This window comes from Oncorhynchus tshawytscha, linkage group LG02 (genome assembly GCF_018296145.1).
Source record: "Oncorhynchus tshawytscha isolate Ot180627B linkage group LG02, Otsh_v2.0, whole genome shotgun sequence".
NCBI classification, from domain to species: domain Eukaryota; kingdom Metazoa; phylum Chordata; class Actinopteri; order Salmoniformes; family Salmonidae; genus Oncorhynchus; species Oncorhynchus tshawytscha.
This window is the reverse complement of record NC_056430.1, coordinates 71815721-71829547: the sequence shown is the minus strand read 5'-3', so window position 1 is coordinate 71829547 and position 13827 is coordinate 71815721. Positions and strand designations below refer to the sequence as shown.

The window sequence follows — 13827 nt, the reverse complement described above, 5'->3', positions numbered from 1 at the left end:
ATATGTTCAAACATTTGATAGAATATAAAATCGGATTTAAAAAGATTACTTTCTAGATAACGCTTGTCATAATTCTCAAATGAGTCAAATGCATCAGCCTCTGTAGGTCAAGAATAGGCCTACATACAAACTCAATGGGTCATTAGTTGAGTTATTCTACCTTAAATACAGTGCCTTGCAAAAGTATTCGGCCCCCTTGAACTTTGCGACCTTTTGCCACATTTCAGGCTTGAAACATAAAGATATAAAACTGTATTTTTTTTGTGAAGAATCAACAACAAGTGGGACACAATCATGAAGTGGAACGACATTTATTGGATATTTCAAACTTTTTTAACAAATCAAAAACTGAAAAATTGGGCGTGCAAAATTATTCAGCCCCTTTACTTTCAGTGCAGCAAACTCTCTCCAGAAGTTCAGTGAGGATCTCTGAATGATCCAATGTTGACCTAAATGACTAATGATGATAAATACAATCCACCTGTGTGTAATCAAGTCTCCGTATAAATGCACCTGCACTGTGATAGTCTCAGAGGTCCGTTAAAAGCGCAGAGAGCATCATGAAGAACAAGGAACACACCAGGCAGGTCCGAGATACTGTTGTGAAGAAGTTTAAAGCCGGATTTGGATACAAAAAGATTTCCCAAGCTTTAAACATCCCAAGGAGCACTGTGCAAGCGATAATATTGAAATGGAAGGAGTATCAGACCACTGCAAATCTACCAAGACCTGGCCGTCCCTCTAAACTTTCAGCTCATACAAGGAGAAGACTGATCAGAGATGCAGCCAAGAGGCCAATGATCACTCTGGATGAACTGCAGAGATCTACAGCTGAGGTGGGAGACTCTGTCCATAGGACAACAATCAGTCATATATTGCACAAATCTGGCCTTTATGGAAGAGTGGCAAGAAGAAAGCCATTTCTTAAAGATATCTATAAAAAGTGTCGTTTAAAGTTTGCCACAGGCCACCTGGGAGACACACCAAACATGTGGAAGAAGGTGCTCTGGTCAGATGAAACCAAAATTGAACTTTTTGGCAACAATGCAAAACGTTATGTTTGGCGTAAAAGCAACACAGCTCATCACCCTGAACACACCATCCCCACTGTCAAACATGGTGGTGGCAGCATCATGGTTTGGGCCTGCTTTTCTTCAGCAGTGACAGGGAAGATGGTTAAAATTGATGGGAAGATGGATGGAGCCAAATACAGGACCATTCTGGAAGAAAACCTGATGGAGTCTGCAAAAGACCTGAGACTGGGACGGAGATTTGTCTTCCAACAAGACAATGATCCAAAACATAAAGCAAAATCTACAATGGAATGGTTCAAAAATAAACATATCCAGGTGTTAGAATGGCCAAGTCAAAGTCCAGACCTGAATCCAATCGAGAATCTGTGGAAAGAACTGAAAACTGCTGTTCACAAATGCTCTCCATCCAACCTCACTGAGCTCGAGCTGTTTTGCAAGGAGGAATGGGAAAAATTTCAGTCTCTCGATGTGCAAAACTGATAGAGACATACCCCAAGTGACTTACAGCTGTAATCGCAGCAAAAGGTGGCGCTACAAAGTATTAACTTTAGGGGGCTGAATAATTTTGCACGCCCAATTTTTCAGTTTTTGATTTGTTAAAAAAGTTTGAAATATCCAATAAATGTCGTTCCACTTCATGATTGTGTCCCACTTGTTGTTGATTCTTCACAAAAAAATACAGTTTTATATCTTTATGTTTGAAGCCTGAAATGTGGCAAAAGGTCGCAAAGTTCAAGGGGGCAGAATACTTTCGCAAGGCACTGTATATGTCCATATTTGGCTCTGCTTCTTCATATACATGAAACTCAAGGTCAAAGCTCTTAGGTTTTCTCTATTGACCTGGAACCATATCTCAACAGTAGAGGAAGTGTGTGTTATCCGGTTTGCTCTGTATGTTGCAGAGGAAAGCCACATCACGTGGGCAGAGTACTCGCTCAGGAAATAACTCGATCTGTAACTGCATCTAAAATAGGAAGAGGTAGCAGTGTTGCCGTGCAAGGATTTCTCTTCTGTTTCGTCTACATCTGTTCGTTCCTTCTAATATGTCAACATGATTCATTTGTATCAAAATGTCACAATTATTCACATTATTTCCATTTTTTTTATCAACTGTTTCAAAATAAATCTTATTATTAACTGTTTTTACAATTATTTTCTGATTTAAAAAAAAAAACATTATTCACGTTGGCCTATATGTTAATGCCAGCTGAAGAACTGAACCACTAGCGTTACAGGGTAAGTGAATTACATGATTTTTACGAGCAGACACTGTGTGTTGTTTAATGTTGATGAAGTGGTTATCAATATTGTTCAGTGAGTATCTTTGATGATTGAAGTCCTTATTGTTTAACTTTATTTGTTCTTCTGCTTAAACAAAACAGTTGTATGGCTTTCCTATCATGGAATAATCACTACATCAAGTGTTTGTCTGTGCTTGATCACTTCTCTACTGAAGTGTGTGTGTATGAGTGGTTTTGATTACAGTAGACCTGCAGTGTGTCCCCTTTTGGGGCATAGATGGATAACATCCCTTTAATTTAGCTTTACAATGCTTTATTTCTCCTTACATTATATTTTACACAATATAGTGTTGCATGTGAATTTTATGTACACGCCTACTCTGTGCTACTAGACTAAAGTCCATCATGTGTCATTTGAGAGATCTTAAACCACCTCTTAACTTTTCAGGAAGTGTTAACGTGCACGTCTGTCTGCTTCTACCCATGTTGTGCTGTTAGCTATTGGAAACGGAGAATTATCAAAATAATATAAATGTAAGTAAAACATTATTTTACCAGGCACAGTTGATTTAAAATGCATGTGTAATCACTATAAAATGTAATCGCTAATACCTGGGATTCCTGTGTTACTGGTTCCTTCGCTTCCTTGTTCCTACGTACATAGTGTGTTTACGAACGATGAAGTCATATCGCTGTCTTTATTCATGCTGTAACTCATTCTAAGCTCGTCTATAACGTGGAAGAGGATAATGACGATGACAGAGGCATAGTAATATTCCATAAATTGTGTATGATTGTGAATGGTATGGGACACTTTTTAAGTGTATAAACCATGGTGACCTAATTTAACCTGCGTCAATGTGTTTCAATGCGAGGCAGCTAAAGAACAGCGCGTGAGAGGTAACCTCTGAGAGACGACATAAAAACAAAGTTTACTCACCTGTGCAATGGCGAGTGAACGCTCCCCAAATGTTTATGGTAAGTAAATTCCAGTTCAGCCTATTACTTTTCGATAATTCCTTCCTTTTTACAGCGTGTGTTTGAAACACATTGTGTTAGTTAGACTGTGTGCTGAGCTTGTGTCTGATTATTACCCTCTGATGCAGGGGGTCCTCCTCCCCAGTCAGATCTTAGACTCCTGCTGCTTGGGAGAGTAGGAGCTGGGAAGAGTACAGTAGCCAAAACCATCCTGGGCAGAGAGAACTTCCGGAGTGAAGGAGGCATGTGTGTGAAGAAGCAGGGTGAGGTGGCTGGAAGGACCGTCACCGTGGTGGACACCCCGGGCTGGGACACTGTGAAATACACGTCCACACATATCAAACAAGAAATTAAGAATAGTGTGACCCTATGTCCTCCAGGACCCCATGCTCTTCTTCTGGTGGTGCCCATGGGCGACCCGCTCTCATCCGCAGAAAGAAAGGCGATTCGGTATCACATGGAGCTATTGTCAGTTAGGGCATGGAAGTTTACCATGGTCTTGTTTGTCAGTGAGGCTGAGGAGAAATGCACATCCATTGAACAGAATCAGATGATCGACAGAGCAAAAAGTATTCTAGTGAAATGTGGGGACAGACACCATCTCCTTGAGTGTGGCAATTCTCCTCCCCAGATTTCTGAGCTCCTGATAAAGATAGACGCCATGGTAGCAGAAAACTGTGAAGAATTCTTAATCCCCCAAGTATACTATGAACTGATGGAGAAAATGCCAAGGGAAGTGACCGAGCTGAGAAGGATGTATGAAGACCGAGAGGACAGACTGAAACAGAAATACAAAACAGAGTTGAAGGAAAAGGAAGAAGAGCTGAAGAAGTACAGAGAAGAAGAGAAGCCTAAAGAAAGGTTGATGAAGAGGACAAGTAGCAGTCAACTACTTCCCCCCAGTAGTAAGTATGAAAAGTTTAAAATTGCTTCTAAAGTTAATTTCCACTCTGACATTTCAGACTAGATTTGCCCTAACGAAAAATGTATCAACCACTACAGAACTGTCCTTAAAAAATAATCCACATAATAATTCACATTTCCTATTGCTGCAGGTTTATTTTCCTGCTGAAGCAAACTGGCTCAAATTAAGATCCTACATCTGTAACGGTGATCTGATTCATGAACTGTCTCTGTGTGTGTGTTTATTCTTTGAAGTAAGCACAGAGAAGCAGGACGGGTCGGTAATGGCTGACCATCAGAAGGTGGACCTACAGGCCGTCAAGCAAGGATACAGGGAAGAGGCCTTGTCTGTGGTGGGCCACTACGTCAAACCACTAATAGTGATTATGACTGCTGTAGTGGGGGCACTCATGGGAGCAGTTGCAGGTGCGGAACATGGAACACTTGGCGCATGTATTGGGATTCCTATAGGCATTATTTTGGCCGTTCTTGTGAGTTATGCTGTCCGTGGAGCCGCCACAGCAGCAAGGGATATTTCCATCACAGTCAAACCCGAGGAAAATGAAAGCCAGAGGAGAGAAGAGCGAGCAGGCTTCTTCTTAGATTCTCCAAAATCTAAAATATTTGATAAGGATCAGTGACACACTTTTGAATGTCAACACTTTTCTATTGCTACAGTGTGTAGTGTATGGACTGTGCTGTATGGACTCTCATGGTTCACCTGACTTGACTGGCTGACCCCAGTGAAGAGACAGGACAGACTGCCCAGCAAACCGGGAACTTACCCATGACATAAGAAAGGGGTTTTATACAAAATTAGGACGTTCTCCTAACATTCACAAAAACGCACACCATCTGTAACAACCACCTTTCCCCAAACATTCTCGTTATGTTTCCTGGTAATGTAATAACACAATGTACCAGCAATGTTTTTTGAACATGCTGCAACAAAATGTATGTGCAACGTTCTGGGAACGTTCTTGCAACATCAGGCGAATGTTTTATACAAACATTGTATAATCATCAGCACAACTGGACTCTCTCAAATCTCTGTCTGTGTAACTCATGGTTGTTGTTGACAGGTTTTTATTATTGTGTGGGGGTGAATGTCTGCACCCTTTGTGACCTGATGGATTGTGTTGATCTGAGTCCTACTATACTATTATCTGGTGTAGTCATGTTGCCCAGTAGCTGTAGATATATATTTACTCTTGACAGCCGCAGAAGAGAAAGATGATGGCAGACTTGAGAACTTCGGAAGACATGAATCATATTCTTCTCAGCTATTTAAATGATCACTGTTCAAGGATTTCACAGAGACACATCTAACATACAACACAGTAGGCTTGAGCACGAATGCATATATTTCAGTGAATTAAATAAACAAATGTGAGATGCCATATACTCTGTTGCAATAAAAAAAAAGTGATACATTGTAAGGATGAATTCAAAACGGTTCTGTTTTCATATTGTGCTTCATTTCAAAACTGTATCACCACAGAAATTCCTCTGTTGACCCACAGTTTTCTCATACTTGATCACTCAAAAGTCTGCACTGAGGTGCTCACTCAACCAACCTTTTACAGCGCACCTCACCCTGGTACCCAGTTTGCATCTTTAACATGATTTATTGAGCTATAAATGTTTTCTTTTTTATTTCTGATATAAAAAACAAAAACACAAATCCTAGTATAGAAGCCTATGTGTCTTTGTATGAATGTTTCCTCTAAATTAAATGTTTTCATATTATGATTGTTTAAATTAACACATTCGCTGACAATATGTTACAGACGTGTTTAATATGTTATATGTACACCCTCTATTCGAATACTTATGAAATGCACACTGTTATATTTGGCAACAGTTACTTATATTCCCATCGACCCCCAACCCCATTCGATGCATTGTGGGTGGAGCTATGTCTACATAAGGGTGTTAATAAATAAAAACTCACAAAAGCTCTGACGTCGGCCACGAGGCCGTTATGTAAAGCTTATTAAAGAGTAGTGATACAAGCAAGAGCATCATGCGGGTTTCTTTTTTCTCATCTGACAATATGTTTAAAAAAATTATATACATAACCAGATTTTTTGTTAAATATACTCTAACCAAAAATGTAGCAGAAGACATGCACAGCTTGCACCTCACATTGCGCTGCAACATCATTCTTTATCTTGAACTTCTGTTGGTCAAACTATTATTCAAATTCATGCTCAAACCTGTATGATAATCCCAAATAAATCTTTGGCACCTGCACGGATTGAAAGGTGAAATATCGAGCACAGGATTATAGGGCTCTGGTGTAATGAGGACAAAACAAAGAAACATGGCATGCAAGGAAGAGGCTGAGAGCAGGCCATAAACAGCAGGCCATAAACAGCAACCACTGGTAAGAAGATATAAAGGGGGTGAAATTAGATTGAAACATGGCTGAGTCTGGGGGTCATAGTGGGGGGTCGAAACATAGCTGAATCTAGGGGTCATAGTGGGGGGTTGAAACATAGCTGAGTCTAGGGGTCATAGTGGGGGTCAGAGTGGGGGGTCGAAACATAGCTGAGTCTGGGGGTCATAGTGGGGGGTCGAAACATAGCTGAGTCTGGGGGTCATAGTGGGGGGTCGAAACATAGCTGAGTCTGGGGGTCATAGTGGGGGGTCGAAACATAGCTGAATCTAGGGGTCATAGTGGGGGGTCGAAACATAGCTGAGTCTAGGGGTCATAGTGGGGGGGGTCGAAACATAGCTGAATCTAGGGGTCATAGTGGGGAGTCGAAACATAGCTGAGTCTAGGGGTCATAGTGGGGGGTCAGAGTGGGGGTCAAAACATGACGGAGTCTGGGGGTCAGAGTGGGGGTCAAAACATGGTGGAGTCTGGGGGTCATAGTTGTGGGGCAAAACATGGCGGAGTCTGGGGGTCATAGTTGTGGGTCAAAACATGGCGGAGTCTGGGGGTCAGAGTGGGGGTCAAAACATGGCGGAGTCTGGGGGTCAGAATGGGGGTCAAAACATGGCTGAGTCTGGGGGTCAGAGTGGGGGTCAAAACATGGCCGAGTCTGGGGGTCATAGTGCGGGGTCAAAACATGGCTGAGTCTGGGGGTCATAGTGCGGGGTTAATGTGGAATGTGGATGTGGAAACCTGGATTGAAGAGGCGAGGGGAAGCTACAGGTTGCTACCCCCAACTGTGCATATGAATTAATGACACTAGACAAATACAGAGGTAACATTACAAGAAATCACAACTAATGTGGCTTGGGGCAACTCCCTGAGCTCTGCATACAAATGTTGTTCTGTTGAAACAGCCCAATAATGATGGATGTGTACTGCAATCAATCAATCAATCAAATTATTTATATTTTATTTCTTTATAAAGCCCTTTTTACATCAGCAGTAGTCACACGGTGCTTTACAGATGCCCAGTCTAAAACCCCAAAGAGCAAGCAATACAGATGTTACGCCCTGACCTTAGAGAGTCTTTTATGTCTCTATGTTGGTTTGGTCAGGGTGTGATTTGGGTGGGGAATTCTATGTTCTGATTTCTCTGTTTTGTGTTTCTATGTTTTGGTCCGGTATGGTTCTCAATCAGGGACAGATGTCTATTGTTGTCTCTGATTGGAAATCATACCTAGGCAGCCTTTTCCCTTTTGTTATTGTGGGAAGTTATCTTTGTTAGTGGCACTATAGCCCTTGTAAGGGTCATGGCCTTGGTTTATTGGCGACATTCATTTAAAATAAAATGTAGGCTCATCACGCTGCGCTTTGGTCCACTTCGTGACCCAAAGAAGCAGAAGCACAGTGGGCAGAAATGTAGGCTTAGATGGTTGCCAGTCCTATTCTAGCTGTACCATTATAAACTTAATTTATATTAACACAGTACTTTCTGTAGTCATGTATGTTGTCTGTGTGTCCCCCAGGAACTACATGAGCTGAAAACAGACCTGAACAGAACCAGGAACGAAATGAGCTGAAAGCAGAGGTGGACATGCAAATCAATACGAGCTGAAAGCAGAGGTGGACAGCGGTGTGCAGAAGCAGTACGAGTTTGAAAGACTGTTTCGGGAACAGAAGGAGACGAAAGTAAAGATGAGAAATAGTCACATTTATGCAGAATATTTCAGTTTTTTGTAACTATTTAATCGTGAAGTTCCTGCTGTCTATATTTTTATTCTGCACATTTTACAGTGGAGACTGGTGTTGTATAGCATTGAAAAACTCAGTTGGCTTTGCACAGGGCACATTATGGGCTTTGTGCATTTTATAACATGTAAGATACAAATACTATTCTATGATTAAGGTTCATTGTCTAATAAAGATATCATCTTTAAATGATCGTCTGCTTGAGATCTGTGTGCTGGACTGTAATACAGTAGCCAATAAGCTCCTCCTGAATATGGCGTCTTTCTGCTCTGATTTTACGTCACGGGGGGCGTTCCCATTCTATGCAGAATTCAGTACGGCGCTATGGTGTCACTTGACGTTTCGGATTTTACGCACGAAACCCCTCTGCTGGATTCCCGCAAGTATTATGCTCTTGCTTTACGTTCATTTAGTTTAGGCTTATTTTGTGAAATTCGTTGATATAATATAATATAATTGAAATGTATGTTACATTCGAAATGCGATAGGCCTATGTGTGAGTGAGAGATGATAACAAATGGGCTTTTCAGACAGAAGACGGCGAAGAACATCCTACCATCAACTGCTTGATATCGACCTCGTTTTATTTGTCATATTCTATTCAATGTTCTGTATTCCGATGTCGACAACATGAGAAAGGCATTCATAAAACACGTCAAAAAGTTTCCGTGGTTTACCAACGTAACCCTCTACGGTTGCCTGTTTGCCGGTGGGGATTTCGTTCACCAATTGTTCTCGCGCAATGAAAAAATGGACTGGAGGCACACACGCAATGTGGCAGTGGTCGCTTTCAGTTTCCATGGCAACTTTAACTTCTTCTGGATGCGGTTTTTGGAGCGCAGATTTCCCGGGAATTCGGTCAGGATGGTTGTGCGTAAACTTTTCTTGGACCAGACCACAGCCGCCCCTCTGGCCACTAGTGTATTCTACACAGGTTAGTCAGAGCGACCGAGAACAAAGTTCACTCTATCTGTCTGTATGTAGGCCTAACTGAGGTCACGTGGAAGACTTGAACAGATGTGAGCTCCATAAATGACACATCGGATATTTAAAACCTACTAATGTTGGTTTCAACCAAATAAAGTAGCCATTCAAGTCAATTGTTGTCTCTAAATGTAGGCTAATAGATATTTGACTCAACACACTGAGCTGTGTTCTCCCTAGGGGTGAGTTTCTTAGAGGGCAAAGAGGACATTTTCCAGGACTGGAGGGAGAAGTTCCTGAATACATATAAGGTGAGTCTATAGTCTGAAGAGAAATTCCAATCATGCCTGCCGTTATAGGGCCCTGTTTTACTGGTCAGGTCAGTTAGTTAGGAATAAAATCCTGCCACTACTCAGTAGCGATGCGCAGGTTGATTTATAACCCGCAGTACCGACTATGTTATGCGTGATGATTGTAAGGCGCTATACAAATTCGATAGTCACAAGACGGGGACTTTAAATAAGGAAGTTCAAGGGAACTATAGCCTACCGTTCAGATGGGTTAAATTGAACCTGAACTCGGGGCGGCAGGTAGCCTAGTGGTTAGAGCGTTGGATTAGTAACTAGAAAGGTTGCAAGCTCGAATCCCCGAGCTAACAAGGTAAACATCTGTAGTTCTACCCCCGTTCTACCCACTGTTCCGAGGCCATTAATGAAAATAAGATTTTGTTCTCTACTGACTTGCCTGGTTAAATAAAGGTTCCAAAAAATCTGTCTGACTGTAGGTCTATACCTCCAGTGGTTGAAAAAGTACCCAGTTGTCATACTTTTGAGTAAAGATCTACTTGATTAAAAGTGTTTGGTTTAGAAAATACTTAAGTGTAAATGTAGTTACTTAAATAAAAGTATAAATAATTTCAAATTCCTTTTAATAAGCAAACCAATAAGCACCATTTTCTTTTCATTTTATTTTTTATTTATTTATAGATAGCCAGAGGCACACTCCAACATTCCAACATAATTTACAAACGAGCATGTGTGTTTACTGAGTCCGCCAGATCAGAGGCAGTAGGGATGACCATGACTTATTCTGTTGATAAGTGTGTGAATTTGACCATTTTCCTGTCCTGCTAAGCATTCAAAATGTAACAAGTACTTTTGAGTGTCAAGGAAAATTTATGGAGAAAAAGTACATTATTTTCTGTAGGAATGTAGAGAAGTAAAAGTGAAAGTAGTCAAAAATATAAATAGTAATGTAAAGTACAGATGCCCCAAAAAACTATATAAGTACTACTTTCAAGTATTTTTTACTTAAGTACTTTACATCATTGATAACCTCTCACATAGCTTTAATATTAACTACTGCAGAATAATATTTTCTTGCAGTAAAATAATACACCATGTAGGCAAAAGGTTGACTTGGGGACAGGAGTGGAGAAATATGATTCATTTTTTTCAGCATCTTGAGAGAATGAGAATGGTCAGTTAGATATCATCTGTAGAAGTGGTATCTTTATCAGCGTCATAGAATCTTAGTATTTCAACCACATAAAATATGCAAGCCTAACTGAAATCTTATTAGAAACATGTTGGGTCGTTTTCACAGCTTTCTATTTCTTTACAACCAGTCAAACTGATTCCATTTGGACATTTTGCACAGAAAATCTTTCCCATTTACTTTTTTGTTGACATATTGCGTTTTATCCCCGGTCCCTAAACATCTTTGCTCCGTGAAAGAAGATGACAGAGAAATTTACTGATGTCAACTAGATTGAAGCATTCATTCTATCGATTTATGACATTCTGGTGAGCAAGGATTTATTTAGTCTTCTAGGGCAACATATAATGACAGAAGAGAAGCTGAATGTATCTAATTATAGACAAGTTGACTAACAAATAGCCTACCAAAATGTCGAAAATTATAAGCAGAAACATATCTAGACTATGCAAAAGAAAATCCTGCACAAACTGTCAAAATTGTTTCCGCCATCTTTGACTGTAGCCTACAACGCATTTTGCGTGTAAGATTTTCACTTAATCACATATAGTCAGCCCCACTTCTTTTTTTCATTATTTTTTTTGGGGGAGGGGAGGTACTTTTCACCCTTTTTTCGCTCCAATTTCATGATATCCAATTGGTAGTTACAGTCTTGTCCCATCGCTGCAACTCCCATAGGGATTCGGGAGAGGCAACGGTCGAGAGCCATGCGTCCTCTGAAACACGACTCCACCAAGCCGACCTGCTTCTTGACACACTGCTTTCTTAACCTGGAAGCCAGCCGCACCAATGTGTCGGAGGAAACACCGTACAGCTGGCAACCAAAGTCAGTGTGCATGCGTCAGGCCCACCACAAGGAGTCGCTAGAGCGCGATGGGACAAGGACTTCCCAGCCGCCAACCCTCCCCTAACCCGGACGACACTGGGCCAATTGTGCACCGCCTCATAGGTCTCCCGGTCACAGCCAGCTGAGACACAGCCCGGGATCAAACCTGGATCTGTAGTGACACGATGCAGTGCCTTTGGGCTGTCTAAAACAGCCCAAAATCTAAAAACATGGACGAAGTCTGATCTTGTAATGGTTGCTATGCTTTTCTCTTGCAGACTGGACTCATGTTCTGGCCATTCATGCAGGTAAATTACTGTCTTTGTATAATCATATCTTAATGTATCTGAAAGCCTTGAACACACACATCCTGTCCACCCAGTACTACTAACTTGAACAATGTCAATCATTATGGTTTCATGATATATTTACTGTATCCCATGAACATTTACAAATGCACAATGAACAAGACTTTGCTCTCTCACCTACCTCCCACACATCCTCCTCTCCCCTCATCTCTTCCTTCCCCTCTCTCCTAGTTCCTGAACTTTTCCATGGTGCCTCACTACATGCGGACCACCTTCACAGGGTGCTGTGCCTTCGTCTGGGCCACCTTCCTGTGTTTCTCACGTCAGAGTGGGGACGGCACGGCTAACGCCGCCCTCGCATGGATGTTTACTCCAAAACAGTATACGGCGATAGAGCCTAAAGCGGAGAAACTAGGGCCCAAAGTGGACCAGACAGGGCCCAAACTAGACACAGAAGAACCCAAACCGGAGAACCCAAGCCCCAAAGAGGAGAAACAAACACCCACTGTTAAGCAGGACGACCAAGCACGAACAAAGGAGGTGGAGGCTAGTTTGAACAAGGGCGCACAAACTGACACAACACCCAGCCAGGAGAGGGGACCACAGACAAGCACAGACTCAAAATGAATCTCTGGTAGATGCTAGTTCTATAGAACCTTCAGATAAGAATACTGTCTATTTATGAATCTTATAACTCAAAATGTTCTCACCTTAAAACGTTCAATTCCAATGTGCTATGCTACTGCACAAGATGTTGGCAGGGCGTAACGTATTACTATACAAAGGGGATTTGTATTTATTGAAATTGTTATTGATAACAATTGGATCCAGCATTCTTTAACAAACCATACTTGAACATAGAAGTGCTTGTACTACTGCACCTATCTTCCCCTTTCTCCATCTCTCTCTATATATCTCTCTCTCTCCCCCTCTTGACAGACAACTTGTAAAATCAGTGTGTTGTACAATGTGTTGTACAATGTAGGCTATTTTAAATGTTCTGCTCTTATCTCTGATGTCTGAAGGAATGAGTGTGCATTTCCAATAAGCATTGAGTCATAGTGATTCACGAATCTTGTTATTTGTTTGTTTCCTATCTCCTGGCAAACATCACATATTTCTGACAACATTAATAATTTATCCAATCTATAGTAGTAGATACATATGTTAATACCATTTACAATAGTTGATGATCAATGCTCGATATAGATTTTTGCTTAATATTATTATCCGTTAAAAAATGTTTGAAAAGATTTTCCATTGCACGTCCTGAATGAACATAACTCTGAAGTGGCTCCTACGCAGATGATATTCACATCACAGATCTGCTTCCCCAAGCAGACATCTGTGTCCACCCTCCTCCTCCTCCTTCTTCTGTCAAGGCTCTCATTGTGCTGACCAGTTGATTAATAAACAGATGTTCAGGGTATTGATTAGGCAGCTTGTTTTAATGCGATTATTGTCTTTATACTGGGTTAATTAGAGTATGTGTCTGGCTTGGCTCTGGCAGTGATGACAGTGAAGCTAAGTTGATAGGGGAGCCTGGTATTTCTTCGAATAGTGATTGTGGGTACTTGGGAGGATTAAATTGTACTGTATGTCTGAATAACTGGGATTACAGTAGATATTGTGTGGAGAACGCTGAAACTACTGCTGTTGTCATGATATATATTATATTTCCTATCATGTTTGTACATGATCCAACTAGTTCATAATGTTTAGCAGGGCATTATGTACCTGTCGGTACTATAAGGCTATATTTAATTGTTTTTATCTGTGGGATCTAAAAACATATCTGTATTTCTATTTCTACTAGTACACAATTGTTATACATTGTAATATGATTAATATGATATTTTACTAAATATTTTGAATGTACGCCTATTGGTGCACATCAATCCAAGTCTATTGTGAGACTAACCTTGCCTCAGATTTAATATATTTATTATTGTAAATTAAAATAAAAACATAATCAATGCTGGTC

General features: G+C 40.9%; 2 protein-coding genes across 4 annotated transcripts; both read left to right on the top strand.

The window, feature by feature from the left end:
* The first annotated feature begins 1946 nt into the window (after nucleotides 1-1946).
* On the top strand, nucleotides 1947-5845 carry LOC112263814 (GTPase IMAP family member 4). Of its 3 annotated transcripts, none has more exons than XM_042303992.1 (5): nucleotides 1947-2270; nucleotides 2724-2809; nucleotides 3155-3253; nucleotides 3382-4158; nucleotides 4309-5845. In XM_042303992.1, exons 3-5 carry the CDS (start codon nucleotides 3223-3225, stop codon nucleotides 4323-4325), a joined length of 825 nt encoding a protein of 274 aa, XP_042159926.1. In that variant the 5' UTR covers nucleotides 1947-2270; nucleotides 2724-2809; nucleotides 3155-3222; the 3' UTR covers nucleotides 4326-5845. The 3 variants fall into 3 exon arrangements, with proteins under 3 accessions (XP_042159926.1, XP_024296199.2, XP_024296208.2); XM_024440431.2 differs by having other exon boundaries at nucleotides 1951-2270; nucleotides 4412-5845; XM_024440440.2 differs by having other exon boundaries at nucleotides 1951-2270; nucleotides 3151-3253; nucleotides 4412-5845.
* A 2772-nt stretch (nucleotides 5846-8617) lies between these two features.
* Nucleotides 8618-13824, top strand: LOC112263797 (mpv17-like protein). The gene is made up of 4 exons (XM_024440409.2): nucleotides 8618-9222; nucleotides 9453-9523; nucleotides 11814-11843; nucleotides 12075-13824. Exons 1-4 carry the CDS (start codon nucleotides 8919-8921, stop codon nucleotides 12468-12470), a joined length of 801 nt encoding a protein of 266 aa, XP_024296177.1. The 5' UTR covers nucleotides 8618-8918; the 3' UTR covers nucleotides 12471-13824.
* Nucleotides 13825-13827: the final 3 nt, after the last annotated feature.

Excerpts from the sequence above, each read along its gene's own strand:
- LOC112263814 (XM_024440431.2), top strand. The coding sequence starts at position 3,223 with ATGGCGAGTGAACGCTCCCCAAATGTTTATG. Across the intron at positions 3,254-3,381 it reads ACGCTCCCCAAATGTTTATG|GGGGTCCTCCTCCCCAGTCA; the intron begins GTAAGTAAATTC and ends CCTCTGATGCAG. Across the intron at positions 4,159-4,411 it reads TCAACTACTTCCCCCCAGTA|TAAGCACAGAGAAGCAGGAC; the intron begins GTAAGTATGAAA and ends TATTCTTTGAAG.
- LOC112263797 (XM_024440409.2), top strand. The coding sequence starts at position 8,919 with ATGAGAAAGGCATTCATAAAACACGTCAAAAAGTTTCCGTGGTTTACC. Across the intron at positions 9,223-9,452 it reads CACTAGTGTATTCTACACAG|GGGTGAGTTTCTTAGAGGGC; the intron begins GTTAGTCAGAGC and ends TGTTCTCCCTAG. Across the intron at positions 9,524-11,813 it reads AGTTCCTGAATACATATAAG|ACTGGACTCATGTTCTGGCC; the intron begins GTGAGTCTATAG and ends TTTCTCTTGCAG.